Source organism: Hypomesus nipponensis, chromosome 14, assembly GCF_054491055.1.
Source record: "Hypomesus nipponensis isolate SF chromosome 14, ASM5449105v1, whole genome shotgun sequence".
Taxonomy (NCBI): Eukaryota; Metazoa; Chordata; class Actinopteri; order Osmeriformes; family Osmeridae; genus Hypomesus; species Hypomesus nipponensis.
The window spans coordinates 10,637,457-10,654,940 of record NC_140374.1 but is presented as its reverse complement, the minus strand read 5'-3'; the positions used below and the strand labels follow the sequence as shown (position 1 = coordinate 10,654,940).

Sequence of the window (17,484 nt, the reverse complement as noted above, 5' to 3'; positions counted from 1 at the left end):
TGCTTCAGTGTACCACAGGAGCTGTGTTACTGAGAGCAGACACTCAGGCACCAGCCTCAGTCCAGTAAATAAACATGGACTTCCCTGACACAGAGGGTACCAGCACCAAATATACATTACAAAATGGCTTCCACTTCATGAGGAACAGTTAGTCCTTAAATATTATGTTTCAGATCTTTTCAACATTGCATCAATGCAGTGGGTATCAACATCCCGTTTAAACCATTAGCAATCAGATAACCCCACAATCATGGTCCACAATCGTACGCCAGTAGGTCATGAAGTATGCTTATTTTATTTTAGTATATTGGCTCAGAATAGTGCTGTAGGGTGCAGAAGCCTTGATAACATGGCAATACAGGTAACACAAAGTATTGCTCAATTCAAGCACAGAGTTATAATTAACAAAAAGAGCCCCATGAAATCTGAAGAGGAAAGAATCATAATTCATGCTTCATAAAATAGATCTGAAATGAGACCTGCACCAAAATGAATCAGTGCTGACTGACGTAAATTAATTTCGTCAATGCTTGAGTGCAGTACCTCTTCAAAAGCTTCTTAATATCTGTAAAATATCCTTGTTTTCATCTGAATCTACTTCCTGAACAGCTGAACCATGTCATGGCTCTCAACTGGGTGTAGTGATCGGAAGTGTATCCTACATTAGATTTTGCTAGATAAGACAGTCAATACAAAACATATAAACAACACAAATTTACCAACGAATAAACAAAAACCAGAAACAAATACACAGTACGATAAGTGTGCCTTCTGACATTCTTTTTAAAAGTGCTAAACATTACAGTGCTCTACAGTACAGTATGTCTGTGCAGAGGAGAGTCACGCTGACTGTCACATTCCTCAGAAAGCTACAGCAGAAATATCATACCTTCTTTCTGAAGGAGAAGGATTAACATTTAATCTTTTGATGTAGGCACATTTGAACTGCCATATGTGTGCTTTTCACACAGAATGAAAATATCTTCATCCGAGAATCCCAAGGAGAAGATTAGGTGCTAGGGTTTGTCAAATCAAAAACACAAAGGATAAAAGTGTGCGGTGATGGTATCCCAGGGTATGGCTGGTTGGAGGGCAGATTTCTACAGGCAATATCCATACCTCCAAATGAGTGGTAGACACAAGCCAAAATTCTCTTTCTCAACAAACCAAAAATCCAACACAGTCTCATCACCAAATCATGGTACTTCACTCTCACCAGACAAACTCTAAATCAAAACCAGGATATTAACTATGTGAACCAACATTCCAATAAATGACTCAATGTATAAATCTAAATATCAATTCACCATGGACCTCCATGAGCCCAGTGATTTAAAAGCCTCGACATAAATAGGCACAGCACCATTTCCATTCCGTCAACATTGACGATGTATGGCTGATTTAAGACCCATAGGACACCTGGCGGCATGTAATCAACACAGTCCCATGGGCCCCGTGTTGAGATGACTCTACCTGTCGGGGTGCAAGGCAGAGGTGTGGTCGATCGGGGCAGGGGTGAGGCGCTGGCAGACTCAGGCAGCCCGGTCAGGATAGGGTACAAGGGCAGCACGCCCAGGGCCTTGCCCAGCATGCGTGGCCCCAGGCTCAGCACGCGCACCTTCACATCCCTGTAGCAGTGGTTGATCATGCGCAGGTGGACATTCACCCGGGTGGTGATGCGGATCAGACACTTCACCATATTGGCTGACGCTAGTGGCTTCTACAGCTAGAGCACACGCGTCCCTCTGCTCCCCCTCCTGTCTTGAACGCTCTCTCGCTGTGCGTGGAACTTTTGGTAGGCCCGATAGGTAGTCCCCCAGTTGCCCGTGTTGCAAGGTGCTCAGAGACTGTTTCAGCAGCAATGTTTGCAGGGGTCAGCGCTGGCCGGCGCTTGTCCAAGCTCCACCCAGGACAGTGACATACATGGAGAGGAAGGCCCGGGCTATTTACGGCAGCCTGGGGTATTAATACTCTGTTAAGACACCCCGTCAGCACACACAGTGGGTGTGTTCGTAAGAGAGCTGGCAAGAACACACAGCAGTTATCTCTGTCTCTCTCTCTCTCTCTCTCTCTCTCTCTCTCTCTCTCTCTCTCTCTCTCTCTCTCTCTCTCTCTCTCTCACTTTCTCCCTCCCACAGCAGCAGGACTCAGCCAGGCTGTCGGCAGACAGGTGTACTTTTATTGTAGTCCCAGTAGAGTATGGATGAGAGGCAGGAGATCAGCTGTGAAAAGGATACATGGCAGAGCACCTCTAAGTGTCACGGTGCTCCTATCCACCCCGGCCTGCACTGCAGTGTGAGCCTGCAAGGTTAGTCTTGGGGAGGAGAGCACAGAATACAGTCTGAGAGAGACCACCTGCCCATGAGGGCTGAACCCTGGGACTGTAGGGGGTCTGGCTGGCTCTTTCTCTCTCTCTTTCTCTCTCTCTCTCTAACTCACACGCACACACACACACACACACACACACACACACACACACACACACACACACACACACACACACACACACACACACACTGATAGAGCTGGCATTGAAATAGAGCAGTCTGACTGACACCCACACCTGTGACTTGGCCTTCCCCTACCACAAGTATGGACAGGGCTGAGCTCAGGTTACAGTGTGTGTGTGTGTGTGTGTGTGTGTGTGTGTATGTGTGTGTGTCCATCTGCATATTTTCAGAAGGGAGGGCGACTGCGTCTCAAATAGACTCAAAACCCTGATCCATTTAAAACTCTTTGGATTTCACACTCACCTCTCATAGTGCCCTAATTCATTATGCACAGCTTTGTTCTAAACCCCCCAGATGAATACAAAGGCACCGATGCTGTATGTGTACACTGTCCAGCGGAGGAGAGTTTAATCCGATCAAGCCAATCAAAAAATCACGATGGAGCCATATTCCTAAAGCCTCTTCTGGTAAACAATATGACCTTTGACACCAACACTGTGGTAGCCTGGAAAGGTTTTTCTGGGGTGTCTGCTGAATGGCGGTGGTCGTGCTGAGGGCTGGGGGGAGGATGAGATCTTACCCTCCATGATAGATATGTGAACGGCTCTCCTGCGAGTCCTCGGTACACTAGTGAGGCGAGGGCCGTGAGTGATGGATGGACAACTTCTGCTCGGAACCAGTCCAGCCCTGTGGAGGCATTGACAGGACCCACAAACACACACACATACAGTAAACACACGTCAGAGGGCGAGAGATGAGCGACACACTCCATCAGGGCATAACAAGAAGAGAATCATCATGGGACCACGATAAAGACGTGAGAAACTCAAGTGTATGGTGTTTCGCCTCCTCTTGTTTTACCTGTGTATCTCTGGAGGCTCTCGTTTGATTTTGGCGCTCTGCTCCATCACTTCTTTTGCCACTCGTCCACTGTAAAACATGAAAACAAAACCAAACTCAAGACAGATAGACAAATAGATTTCCCCCCCCCCACACACACACCTCTGACAAGTGCTATGAGCAATGTCATCAAATGTACCTGCTAAACTGAGCCAAATCACTGCCCACCAGGTTAAACTCATCCCCAAACAGGTAGTTTAACCTTGAAAAAACTCAATGTATAATTGTTTTACACAGTTCAATATCCTGTCACACACACATCTCCTTCATGCCACTTTTGTCTTCTTGTGTGCGTGGTGTCAGCTCAGGTCCAGAAGGTGTGCTGCTTTCCCAGGAGAGCCTACCCTAGCCCAGCTGTGACCTGTCTGCATTGCCCTTCCTTACCCTCCCCAACACGTCACCCGTCAAACTGGAGCGTACCTGTAACGGAAGCGACTGCCCTTGAAGAACAGGTTGCTGCTGGACACCGTCCGCACCTGACTCGACTTGTCCAGTCTGATGGAGAAAACAAGGTAGGAAAGAGATAAGATAAGAAGGACTTTTAGTGAGGTTATAAAGGAAATTAGACTATATGAAAATGTGAGCATTCAAGAAAAAAATCTTCTAGCAGGCAAGGTGAAAATATTAATAATTTCCCTATGGACCACAAAGCTCTGATTGCTAAGCATATAGTTCTTTTCAGTAAGCACTGACTGAAGGTTACCTAGAGTGTTGCCGTTTTCTCGACACTAAGATGAGAACCAAAGACACTGCCTGTCTACTTATCTATAGCATAGCATTTTTTGGATCCCTTCCAGAGCTGAATACATATATATAATGTGCAGACAATGTGTAAAGACATATTGAATAAGTCACAAATGCGTAAATGATATTACTGGTTATGAAAAGCAATTCTCTGCATTATATGTGTGATATGATGTTATATTTCTTAGAGGAGCTCCATGATCTTGTTTCCTATTTGTCTGTTGTGATGGATATTTTTCTTCTGCCAACATCATGCAAAGCTACAGTGCATTAGCCCTTCTGCTCATCCATGAGATCATCCCATCATACTAACTCTGTACCAGATGGTGCTGGGGGCTGCCCTTGGTTTGCCCTCTCCACCCACCCCACCCCCCCTGCCCCTAAATCACCCCACCACTCCCCCTCTCAACCCCCCACACGGTTGACCTTTCCAGGCGACCAAGGCGAATGGCAAGCCCATCCATTAGCACACCCTCTGCGGTGCTGGTGCTGTGGACAGGATGGGGGTATGGGAGTTGAGTGGGGGTTTCTATCATCTCACACAAGGTGAGGGAGACAGACAGAGGACAGACATAGTCATCATTCGTCACGGCTGAGACAGAGAAGAGAGCAGCAGCCCTTATATCATGGGGGGAGGTAAGGATGGAGATATTGCCCCAGAGCCCACTAACTCACTAAAGGTCTGCTGTGGCACACGTCCCTGACAAGCCACCAGAAACTCTCAAATCACCTCAGGGTGACGGCATAGAACACATCTTGCAGGGCAGATACGAAAGCACAGTTAAATAGTCAGACTCACTTGTAAAAGGCTTGGTTCTCTACTCCACACTTCCACAGGTGCTTGCAGGCCTCAGGTGATGGTGCAAAGTAGGTCAAGATGAACTTTTGATCCTGCATGTAAGAGGGCATGCAGGAAAATATAAAAATCTGACTAGCAAACCAGAGCAGCAGAACGTCCTGTTATCATTGCAAAGACTAAATGTGAAGTGCATGCTGGGATGTGACTAGAACATGGTATTTCAATGTGACAGTGTTGTCAAGACATAAAGGTCAAAGGATGGACACGGTCGGTGTTCCGAAACACAACACACCCCCCTCCCAATAATTCCTGAATTCAATCTCACCTCTCTCTGCGATGCATATGTATGGAACGTCTTCCCTTCAAACTTGAGTTTGGTCACCTCGTTCCTAACCACAAAGAAACGAGAGTCGTTTACGCAAGCGGCACAGAAAGCCAGAGATGCTGTTTAAATATTAATCCCAACCACAGACAGGTCTCAGCAAAAGAGCTGTGTTCGGATAACGGAACATATCTGGTTTTGCTGACAACACACAGGGGACACTGAAAGAAAAACCCAGCGCTTGGCTGCTAAAAGTAAACAAAAACAAAACATAGAAATCAATGACCAGAAATATTGTTTACCTGACCGGTATGATTTCCAATATGACCGCTGTCATAGAGCTTAACCATGAATACATGTGGTGCAGACCTGTGTTTGTATCGACTCGCTGCATAGTTGAGTGTTTCTCTGTGGCTATTGTGAACACCAGTAGACCTCAGTTGAGGTTTAGCCTGCCAGCTTGTTGGCATAGTGAGTGCAAACTGGCAGTGGCTTGCTGAGGTAATTAGCCACTTGTATCCCGGTGTGTGTATGTCTGTGGTGCCCCTTGTGCTGGCCACAAGGACACAGACATATATTGCCCTCTGTTGTTACGACAATCTAACCAGCTATGGCGAAAACATACATGCTGGTAGGCATGTAATAGGATGTTTCTCATTGTGAATATTGTACATAGATTAAGTCAGCTCATCCTTCGAGTCTCCGGTCCTTCTCCATAGTAACCTGCCTATGGGCAGTATACGAGGATGTAGACAAGTTGCATATGGAGATACATCGGTGTATAAGACAACACTGCCGACACTCACCATTCGAGAAAGTGAACCCTCTTGTTCCCCTGTAGCACGACAAATCCAAACGGTGTGAAGGCAAGGAAGGCTGGGTTTCCAGAAACATCCTGGGGCACACAACACAGAGCTGGTGTGATTAACCTGGACAGGCAATTCACATTACTTGTGAGTGAGCAGCATGGTGTTTGTTTACAAAAGGATCTGACCTTGCATGGATGCGGGTCCACACCGTATGTCTCTAGCATCTGGGCTTTCTGCAGGAAATTCAGCTCTGACGTTTCAGGGGTCTGTCCGCTGGGATAGAGCATCAACACACACAACATCTGGACATCAGTGTTTGGTGAGAAATACATAGTGTACAACTGCACCAAACACTTCTGTACTTCCAGTGTAAGGGTTATGCCAAACAGTCACTTTACATACTATTGACAAATGTACTTTTTCAAAGTTGCATTTGATAAAATGTCGGTTAAATGACTAACATGTAAATGTACTGCAGTAGTGCGTGCCAGTAAGCAATGCCCCTCCAAGCAAGCCTCTTTGATTGTACAGACCAAGTATGCCACCTTGATACCTTTACTAATTAACAATGCTAATTAACAATGAACCACTCTATAACTATTCATTGTTCCACAGCTAGCTGTGTACAGTAACAGGAGAAGCAGCGAAACCAACAGTAAAACATTTGAAACGGTATCTCTGAATCACTTGCGCCCTTGATTCAGCGTCCCTAATATCCCAATACATTCCCTACTAAACAAAGAATGAAGGTATATACTTCCCTGAGGGTGAGGAACAAATGTTGCACTAGAGGGCAGCAGAGTAGTAATAATAATAATACATAACATTTGTCTTGCTCTTTTCCAGATACTTAAAATGCTTATCCCCAACCCCCAAATATCTCTGTCAGCATGCTCTGCCTCTACTCTTCAGGCTTGGTTGGTGTAATCATGTCCCTGTGGTGTGGACATGACTTATGTTCTACATATCCATTGACCAGGTTGCTGAGCAGTGTTACTGGGCAGATTAGCTTCTCTATTAGCCTGTGACCTCCTCTCCTTCAGTCTGTAAGGATAACATCAACCTTGATAAAACCCTGAGCTAATGTACCCACTGCTGCTGCTTTTCATCAGCCCAACAATGGCTCTCATTTCTGTGCAGGCTAGTGGCAGTTCAAACAAAGGAAAAGCACTTTGCTAAGATAAATAGCTGAACCATTATGGTTAAACTATTATGTGTGTGGACTCACTAGTATTTCTGAGGCCGATCTAAAAGGATCAGTTGCACTGTCCGTGCAATCACCTAAGATGTGCTTCATCAGATAGCATAAGGGTTGACTAGAACGAGTGTGTTTTGTGTCTACACATAGTCACCATGTATGTCTGTATTACACTACATTTTCTGTCAAAGTTAGCATGGTGATCCTGACACTAATGACTGTGGAAGAGGTGTATTTGCTGATGTCATTCAGCTAACTCAGCCCTGCTCTCTGCAGCAGCAGTAGACAATTGACCTGGCTTGTCCACCCAGACAATGGTTCGTCAAGGTTTTCGATCTACAGCCAATCAAATAGTTGAAGTAACAAATGACCCATTCCCTACTGTAATGAGCGGGAGCACGATGGTAGAAACTAAAGCTTGTGTGACAATGTGTTTTGTTACAAGAAGCCATACTGAGGAAATAGTGGCTGGTCCTTACATCAGCTCCGTCTTGTGTATCTCTGCAATCCTTCGCTCCAGCTTCTCCGAGTGTTTGGGAAAGAACTGGAACTTGGAGCTGTATCCTTCCGGGTGTTTCCCTGGGTCATAGTCCCCGATCTCAGCTGGAGGAGGAAAGAAACACGCGTTTACACAGTAACTCATGAATCTTGAAGATTTTGACATGTCCTCATAGGGAGATAGTTATTGACCATTATGGGGAGGGTTTACACACAATTTCTACTGAGAGCAAAGTGCCATGACACTTTGTGTGTTTGCGATGAAACAAGCAGCCTGCGTGTGAGCAGAGCTCGTTAAATGCGATAGCTTGAACAGCCGCAGTTATATCAGTGACTTCAAGAGCAGCATCAAGTTCCCTTGACAATTCTTCTGACCAATCGGGAGATCTTTTAATTCAGCAGATACTGACAGGGCACCTGACAGAAGACTGCTTGCCCTCTACCACTGCATCTTCTGTGGCCTTAAGCAGACTTACAGGACAGTATGTGCGTGAACACACATGCCTGTGTTTGATTACCATTCTGTACCTCTACAGAGCCAGAAGATAAAGCTCATAGCAACTGATAAACTGGTCTGATTAACTGGAATCTTGTAGAACATAATACATTCACAAGTTCGTTTTGAATGCTTGGCTGTAACATTTTATAGGGATTGTTTAACAATACAATCTAGGTATAGTGTGGAGCTGCATGATTTGGGGGCATGGGACACACACATACTTATTTTCATGCATTAAAATAAACAGCAGTGATCGGTTTGAAAAGATAACCAGTGGGCATTTTTGGGATGCAAACCGATAAGAAACCAACTTTATCTTGTGGAACTAAATCATGTCGTTCATTGGTTTTTTCCCCCAGTGAGATTATTCTTCATGCTGGATGCTTGGATGAGTCGGGTGGATAGGGGGTGGATGGGGGTAAGGGTCATGTGAAAAGTGCAGTGCTGTGAGTGGTGTGGGCCATTTCCACCTGTCAGCCCCCATTACCCTGAAGGATGTAAGCAGCCAGCAAGGCAGCGTCCGACGTCTTGCACAGGAGGCGGCCATGGTAGAGATCTCTTTTGATCTGCAGGAACACTAGATATCTGTGGCCGGAGAGACTCGGGTCAGAGCAGCATGACAATTATTACGAGAAAGAAGCATACGTATTTCTAGGCAGATATACTTTCAGAAAATAAAAGCCCTCCATAAAAATGGAACTTCTCTCAACACGGAAATATCAAAAGGATGTTGATTTGAGATTTCCCTGTGGGCGTTTTGAATATTTCTTTTTCATTTAGGTGAAATTAGCTTTTTGTTTCTGGGAACAGAGCCTTCACTGAGGTTGAGTATCCTACTCAGGCCCTGAAGATAAAAACTGCTGTTGTCAACAGTTTTTCTCTTCTGTCCTCCAGCCTGGAACCCAGATGGTGAGTGGCTCCCAACCCACAGCAGCAGCAGCTCCAGCCATCTCCCATTGCTATGGCTGGAGCACTGAACCACCTGGAATTAGGGCTAATGATAGCTGTGCTGGGAAGCCAAGGTTTGCTTAGCCTCCAACTAATTGAAATCTTCAATGTTTCAAATCAATCACGCTGGAACACTGACCCACCTGGAATTATGGTTATTATGATGGAAATGTAATAGGTGGAGATAAACCGTAACACTCACTTGAAAGTGGAGTGGCAACATTGTCCAAAACACCCTCAACCAGAAACAACAACACTTCCTCTGTCTGATCTCCTTCTTCCAATCTCACCAGCTCTCTCTCTCTTCTCTGTGTCTCTCTCCCCCCCCCTCTCTCTCTCTCTCTCTCTTTCTCTCTCTCTCTCTCTCTCTTCTCTGTGTCTCTCTCCCCCCTCTCTCTCTCTCTCTCTCTCTCTCTCTCTCTCTCTCTCTCTCTCTCTCTCTCTCTCTCTCTCTCTCTCTTAGCTTTTCAAATTTTCATCCATCAGCACCCTGTCACTCATCTATGATCCACACTATTCATTACGATATAATAACGTTATGTGCTCTGAAGTCTGTTTTTGTCTCAACCCTAAATGAGTGAACTGGCTGTTCTCTCAGAAGCATAATGAATACAAGCAGCTGAACCTCTTTGTGTAGACTGGCCACATGCACCTCTTGGTTTGGAGAAACATAAGCCCTGACAAACCTACAGAGACACAATCCCACCTGTTCTAAAAGAGCACACATTCACAAGCATACTCACACCCCATCTACACATTGTCAACATCAGGTGGGGAAAATCTGGGCTGATCAGAGGGTGCTTTAGGTCTCTATTGAGGGCTGGGTTTTCTGGGTGACCTCATTGCAGACTGCACTGACGATGCGCAGAGATGAGAAAAAAGTGATCCCAGTATGAGCTAGCTTGGGGCTAATCATGTATCATTTAGAGTAAGCTGCTAAAGTAAAAGGCACTGACCCTCTGTCCTCCATCCTCCTCTCACCAGCCAGCCATATCAACTCAGATCCCAGCTAGTAGAATGGCTAAATCCATCTCAGAGACCAGGCAGCCAGCTTACTTAAGAGGGTGTACTGTGAAAGGCTTTTACACACTTCCCAACTTTGAGAGTCCTCCTTCGAACTGTGTAACATAGTTGAATATTTATCACATTGTTTTTAGACCTAGTACTCTCAGGTTTTTAATTATGAAGCCCCTTCAATAATATCAATAGTGTATTGAAGTAGCTTTGTGTGCATTCAGCCCAGTATCTTTCCAGAGAACAAAGACCAATGGGAGAGGTAAAAACAACAAGAATTATGCATGATTGAAAGCTTCTGTTCACAGAGATGTTATGCTTCCATTCACGTGCCTCCCAGTACACTCACAATACAATATAGGTAGAGGGAAAAGTAGTGAATAACACGACAGCTGACCAGAGCAACAGACAGGGTGGAGGTATGCAGTTAGGCCTACCTGGTGATTTCCTCCTTCAGAGCCGCAGGGTCAGGGGGGTAGAACTTGACTCTCAGACACATGGTGAAGGGAGGTTGGGCTGGAGGGAGAAAAGAGGGCATTTAGCATTGGAGGCTTGGGGAGATGTACTGAGGTCTGAGAGACTTAGCAAAAAGGACTGTTATTGTAACAGTGTGAATGTTAAAACAGTGGGATTTAGACATTGTAGACATGATTGATTCTGTATGTTTGACATACTAAACAAAACTAACAAAGCTTTGGATCAAGACTGACAAATAGTTCTAAACAGATTAGTTTCAATATTTGTGTAGTACGTCATTTACACAGTAGTACACTTAGGTAGATAGTAGTGAAAGACCTTTGAGGTGTATTCATATGCTCTATTAGAGTCATTTTAAGGGCAGATCATCTGTCCATAATCACAGTCAAAGGGAGGATCTTGATCTGTGAAATCACAATACAGGTCCTACCATCTGTATTCAAATGCATTCATTATTCAAAAATACATGCATAATCAGAGCCCCATGGAGATAATGATAATAATTGCTCAATTTACTGAAATATCATAGCAAAGAACAAAAAGTCGCCAAAAATACTTACATTTCATTTGTTTGGCAATACACTTTGTAAACTCCAACCAATGCTGCAACCACAAGAAGACAGGTGTATAAAAATATGTATTTATATGAGATAAGGCAGGTACATTCCATCCAGGAATGATAGATATGCTGGGAAGCCAGGGTTTGCTCAGCCTCCAACTAATTGAAATCGTCAATTAAATCGTCAGATAAATCACATCTCTTCACGTCACAGTTCTAGCTTGTATGTCGTGATATCATCAGCAAATGGAAATCTACCAGAGTGTCTGAATGCATCAAGCTTAATTGAGCAGTCTGTACGGTAAGGCTCCAGGTAATACAGACACCCCCCCCATGGAAGGGTTTGGTTTCCCCAAAGTGGTGAAGGTTACGCCTGCTCTGTCATCTGTACATCACACCTCCAATTTATCCTGCTGTCCTTCTGGAAAGGATTGCTCCATCAATCCCCACCTCCACCACAACAAAGGGTCTTTCACCCTGGCGTCTTCTCTTAATCTCTCTCTTTCTCTCTCTCTCCATCCCTTCCTCAACAACAGACACTAAAATAGCAGTGAGTGACAGCCCAGGAGAGGGGGGATCAGCAGGGCCTGGCTCCTGTCTCCACTCTGCATGACTAAAGCAGGATTTAAAGGAAGGGTGAATTCTTCATGAATCAAGCAGTGGAGGGGAGAGACAAGTCATCTCAGAGAGAGCAGTAATAACACCAATGCTGGGCTGAGGGCTGATGGAAGGAGGGTTGCTCTAAGAACTGCTGTGAGAAAGCAAAAGGAGAGCATATATCATCAATCTGAACCTGTGTAACTCTCTCTACCTGTCTGTCTTTCTCGCTGTCTTTGAGTCTCTGTCTCACAAACAAGACACACACTCACCCTCTGCTTGTCCGGGTCAACATATCTGATGCCAAAGTAGTCTTTCTCCAGCAGATTTAGGTGGTGGCAGATGAGGTCGAACAGATACTGTCCCTTTGCGTCCCGCTGCAGGAGAAAAGAAACACAGTCATCAAGGAGCTCTGAGAAAAACTACGACAGGGGCATTCAGTCAGCACAGTAGAATTGATTGGTAGAAACATACACACACACAAACAAAATGTTTGTCCCCGTAAATAAAAAAGCTAGGGTAAGAGATTCAGCAAACGAAAGAGTGGAGAAACAAGGTTGTTAATTACTGATTAGCAACTTTGGCTCTTATGTTCTCAACAATTTTTTAAATTAATTTAACGTGAACTCAGCCAGTAAAAGTAATCAGTAAAGTCTGGGCCCAAGTCCTTTCTTAGCTAGGGCAGGATAGGGAGTGGATTAAGAGTGCTGAGATCAGGCAGGGTCTGACTGCCGCACTGGCCCCCTATGGTGACCCTCCCCTACTCGTTGCCATGTGGGCACACTGCCTTCAGAGCAGCAGTCTGGCGGGCACACAGCATCACAGAGGGAGGCCTGGTCACTGGAAGCTGGTTTCTGCCACCACTTCCCAATCCATGTCCTGCTTTACCAACCGCACAGCCATGCCCAGTATCACACAGCTACAGGTGGCAACCAGTACTCTCCCTAGATAAGATCTTTATCTATCAGGCAAACAGATGGTCGTCTCTCACTAACATTTTAAATCATACACATATCTGTATCAGAGAAAGTTTTCCTGCAATGCTACAGGATATTATGAAATGACTGAACAGAAGACTAACCATGGCAGTAGGATACAGTATGTGTGGTACGATGTGGTTTCATGGACAGTAGCTGCCAGATAAAAACCCTGCACATCCACTGCCATGATCAACACTATAAGTAGGGATGATTGGTCAAACACATAATCCTTCTCCGAGGAGATGTGCGTCTGGTTGATGGCAAACTGAAGATCATGTATAAGGAGATTTAAATGTGTTACAAGGAGATCAAAGCTAAAGAAAGGCAGATGAGAGAGAGGGGATATGGGGAAAGCAGATTCAGCCCACCTGCTAAACCAGTGGCCCTCCCTCTCTCACTGGCCTGAAAGCCCTATCCAAGTACTGACGAATGTTTGAAATATCACTCAGGCAAACGTTTACCCATAATAATATTCTAACAAATACTCACACAAAATGTTCCCACTTTCAAATTCTTGTTTTTCTGCTGGGTGAGCTTTGCGAGGGCTTCTGATGTTATTTAAATAAGCAGCAGACCCAGGGATGATTAAAATGCAGAGAAACATAGGGGCAATCTGACACACGGCTTAAGGCCCACAACTGAGACACCTGGAAGAGCTTCTAGACTACAGCAGTCAGGACTAGTCAGTCCCATAGCCCCTCTTCAGTAGTCAGTATGCTACAGTTCTAAGCCACCGAAAACACAATTGAAATCCACCAATATTTTCCAACTGAAGTAAAAGGAATGACTGAATGGAGATCTGTAACAGGGTCAATCAAGGCACAACTGTCCACAACATCACATTCTGCTCTCTAGCCTTTCACTTGTCAGTGCCAGGGGTCTGAACTTCAAGGTCAATTCGATAGACTGTGTGACGGATTGGGCCGCTACTGGTGTGTCTCATGCATGCATACTGTTGAATCTCAGTTGTGTGGAAGTGATATCTTAACGTTCTTTCGTGATCTGAGAGACGACACAAAAAAGACTAAATGAATCCCGCTTTCTTTGACGGCCGAGTTTTGTTAGTCTATTTTTGTCTGTCTGACAGATGGAGGGTAGTGGACCTTGAAAGCGTACGGTACAGTACACTTGATGCTTGCCAAGCACACTGAGCAGCGGAGGATGGGAGAGAGAAGGATTCCCTGAATGAACCCCCCCACAGAGGGAGGAGGTGGTGACCTCTCTGTCCATCCGTGACTAACACGCTGGCCAAAACCTGGCCGTCCCCCTGACAGAGCAGGCTCACCCCTGAGCAGGTCACTTGAGGTCAAGGTCGCTTGGACAGTCAAGGTCATCCTTCAGAGCAACTCGGCATTGTCTCCAGTTGATCTGCTGTGATTGACTTTGCAGCAGCAGAGGAGCAGTAAGTGGCAGCACTGTCTTTCATGACATTACTCTGGCTGACAGACACTTCATTAGGAGAAAGGCCTGTCAGTGGGAACTGACTGGTTGACAAGCCGTGGCAATGGAGGCACCGCCCAGGGGGTCCAACCTATCGCCAGCCATCAAGACCTCAGCACAGGGATGCCCTCACAAAACACCCGACTCTCTCCCCCATGTGACTTCTTCACAGTGACATCAAAGCCTGTATATTTGACCCAAACAGAAACACAGATTTCTGTGTTTTGCTATTGCACGACAAATGCACAACATGCAACGGAACAATGTCGAGATAAACTTAGTCCAACGGACTGACATTTTGAGAACAAAGAACAGGAAATGGTCTGATCTGTGATGCTCTGTCCACCAAAATCACCAGAGAATCCTGGCAAGGAGACAACAAGAAGAAAAAAGAAAAACTGTATCGAACACTTAGGAGAACCATTGCATGTAGAATTAGAGTGGATACCCGCCCCAACACCTGCCCCAACCCATCGCCACCCCTCTCTGTGTCTCTACACCACACAGCGTACAGCTGCATTATTCCCACCCAACACTCTCTCTAATTGCAGGATCTGTATGATTGTGTGGTGGGGAAGAAAGGGTGTAATGAAGGACGCTGGTGAATTCCTAATTAAAACTAATGGAGCACCTCTCAGCTGGGCTGGCAAGTCAGTGATAAAGACGACAACAGCAGAGGCCTGACTGAACCATCATTAGAACCCACCGGTGAAGGCTGCAGTCTGGCCTGCTATCTTCCTACTGCATTTGAGGAGTCAAAAAAGAGATAACATTTAAACTGTATGACAATTCCTCGATTGTATAGTACTGTACAGCTGTCCAGAGAGTTGATTTATCCTTGGCAGATATCCGAATGTACTTCTAGAGCAATAAGCCTCCATACTCCATACTCTGCTGTGTCATGAGTGTGAAGGTGGCTATTCCATTTCAAACCGCTGTACTGTATAAGCTGATTTCCTCTCCTGCTGTTTAGAGGTAAACCCTCTGTTGGCAGTAGTCTTAATTTTGTCATTAAACTGTAATTTAGTGAACAATGGCTCACCCAGAGGGGGATTCTGTGCCAACAGAAACATATCACCCTCATATCACTGGTATGACTCAGCCTGAAGGCCTGCATTAATTTAGAAAGCAAATCTTTTTTATATTTCACTTATTTATATTTGGAGTGTCCATTGTGCCGCAGGTCCACACCGCGACCACAAACATAAAATACAAAACATACAATACAAACAAAGACATAAACTATAATACATAGGCATCAGTTTTGTGGCCATGCTTAATTATCAAATGTCCTTCTCTTTGCATATCAATGACCAGTAATATCATTCCATTCAGAATGGTCCTTTATTCCACAGGGTCCCCATGGGTACAATGGCCACTTTCCTTCCAGATTAATCATTAAAATGGTTTCCATGTCACAACAGGAACACAGACCATTAATAAATGATGTTATCACTTGATGCTAAGAGGGGCAAGTAAACCTGATGCAATTGGCTATGAGTACTTGTGTAGGTGTTCAAGTGAGTGTGCACATGCAGGCTTGAACAGTAGAGCCCTAAATAATTCCCCAATTTTATCCTTAACTGATTCCATTGTTGCTTGTGCTCAAGGTGGGTTAGTGACTGCTGTGGTTAATGTCATGTAAAGCTAATGGAGGGTTCAAGCCCTGGCTCTGCCAACTCAGCCAGACAAAATGTGCCTGCTTAGCCCAGGGCTTATTGGCCTGGTGTCAGGGGTCCTGGAGGGCTGGGGGCACGGTGAACTGGGGATCTGGGGGCTTGAAGGTCTGGAGGTCCAGTGGTATGGGGGTTTGGGGGCCTAGTGGCCTGATAGTTTAGAAAGGCCTGGGGCCTAGTCTAATTCCACCACAACAACAGGAATCTATAGATTCCTTGAAACAGAGCCCTTAAAATTATGTGGTCGTAAGGAGGGGATCGTTACCAGATAGATTTATGAAATGAATTCTCAAGCACTCAACACATTTATCAAGCGGTTAAGCTTTATTGATCTATGAGAGAGCCCTTAGAGATTTCCATTGTCTGGCTTTAATGGGGATGTAAGGCACGATAGAACACAGAGCCCATTCTCATTGCATTTTGACTCCTACAGTAGTAACTGTTGTGGCTGTTTGAGGAGTTGCTCTGTGGATAGGTCAATGACTTGACAACTTTGTACTTTGACACCGTCATCAATCTGTTTTGACCACTGTTGCTATTGATGTGATTATATTATGGCACTAATGTACGATGACTTTTCGTATGCAGCCGTTTCTGAGTTGACATGTGGAACTGTTTAAGTCCGCTGACAAGGAGCTACAGTGGGTCTATGAAAGCATGAAAGCATGAACATTGTTACTTTGAGCGACACACCTCAAACTTATTATCAAGCGTGTCTTCCATGTTTGCAAACATTCAAGAATACTCACATAGTATTTGTTGTTAGAAGCCATAGTGCTCATCTCATGTACCAATTCTCAGAAAAAGCAAGCTGTAGTTAAATTTCCAAACATAACCACACCAGTAGCCCTCTGCCCAGGACTGTCCCTCTAGCCCAATTAGAGAACCTTCCACCTGGGGGATGACACACACTGCTGCCTGTACCATGGAGAACACAAATTAGCGCTGGTTGCAGAGAGGTTGGATGAGCTGAACACAGAGCTTGAGTCAAGAAAGACAAGTTAGGGTCTGTGAGGTCAGAGACAGTGGCTAATTAAAAACGTTTTTGGTGATTCGCTCTTTGAGATAGAGACCCCCAAATAAACTCAGATACTACAAAAGTGCAGAGAGCAAAGTGAGCTAAAAGCACCAGAGGTCTATGTACTGTACACTAAATGTGTCATTAGTATGTTGTGAATAGCCACATTTCACTAAGTCATTGTGGCAGTACTCCTTCTTTCACCAAAGCAGGGAAATAAGCAGTCCGCTTGAGCAGGAGGGTTAGGACGTGTCTGTGATCAGACAGATTCACCATATCCAAATTACACCCACATCAATCATGGCAACAAGGTAAAGATCCATTACACAATATGCTCATGTATTTCTACTACAATACAAAATAAAGCAGCAATATTTATTGAAACTTTTCATTGACACACTAAAACAAAACCCTGTAAAACCGTGAATCTGCCTGAAAGTCTTACTGTCTTAACATGAATTGGAAGAAACCTTTGTTTGACAAAACAGTTACTGTCTGTTACTGTGCATCTGGAGACTCAACCTACCACCTCCAGCATGTTGCCAACCATTAGAGA

General features: G+C 44.9%; 1 protein-coding gene across 1 annotated transcript in view; it reads right to left on the bottom strand.

Annotated features, from left to right (window-relative positions):
* Window positions 1–17,484, bottom strand: part of frmd5a (FERM domain containing 5a) — a 51,522-nt gene that overhangs the window by 4,826 nt on the left and 29,212 nt on the right. The window contains exons 2-13 of the mRNA XM_084671800.1: window positions 12,087–12,191; window positions 11,219–11,261; window positions 10,619–10,697; window positions 8,707–8,804; window positions 7,702–7,825; window positions 6,210–6,297; window positions 6,022–6,110; window positions 5,186–5,282; window positions 4,894–4,985; window positions 3,771–3,845; window positions 3,312–3,380; window positions 3,031–3,137 (exon numbers count right to left, since the gene is read on the bottom strand). Coding sequence (XP_084527926.1) covers window positions 3,031–3,137; window positions 3,312–3,380; window positions 3,771–3,845; window positions 4,894–4,985; window positions 5,186–5,282; window positions 6,022–6,110; window positions 6,210–6,297; window positions 7,702–7,825; window positions 8,707–8,804; window positions 10,619–10,697; window positions 11,219–11,261; window positions 12,087–12,191 — 1,066 coding nt within the window. The remainder of the gene's footprint in view (window positions 1–3,030; window positions 3,138–3,311; window positions 3,381–3,770; window positions 3,846–4,893; window positions 4,986–5,185; window positions 5,283–6,021; window positions 6,111–6,209; window positions 6,298–7,701; window positions 7,826–8,706; window positions 8,805–10,618; window positions 10,698–11,218; window positions 11,262–12,086; window positions 12,192–17,484) is intronic.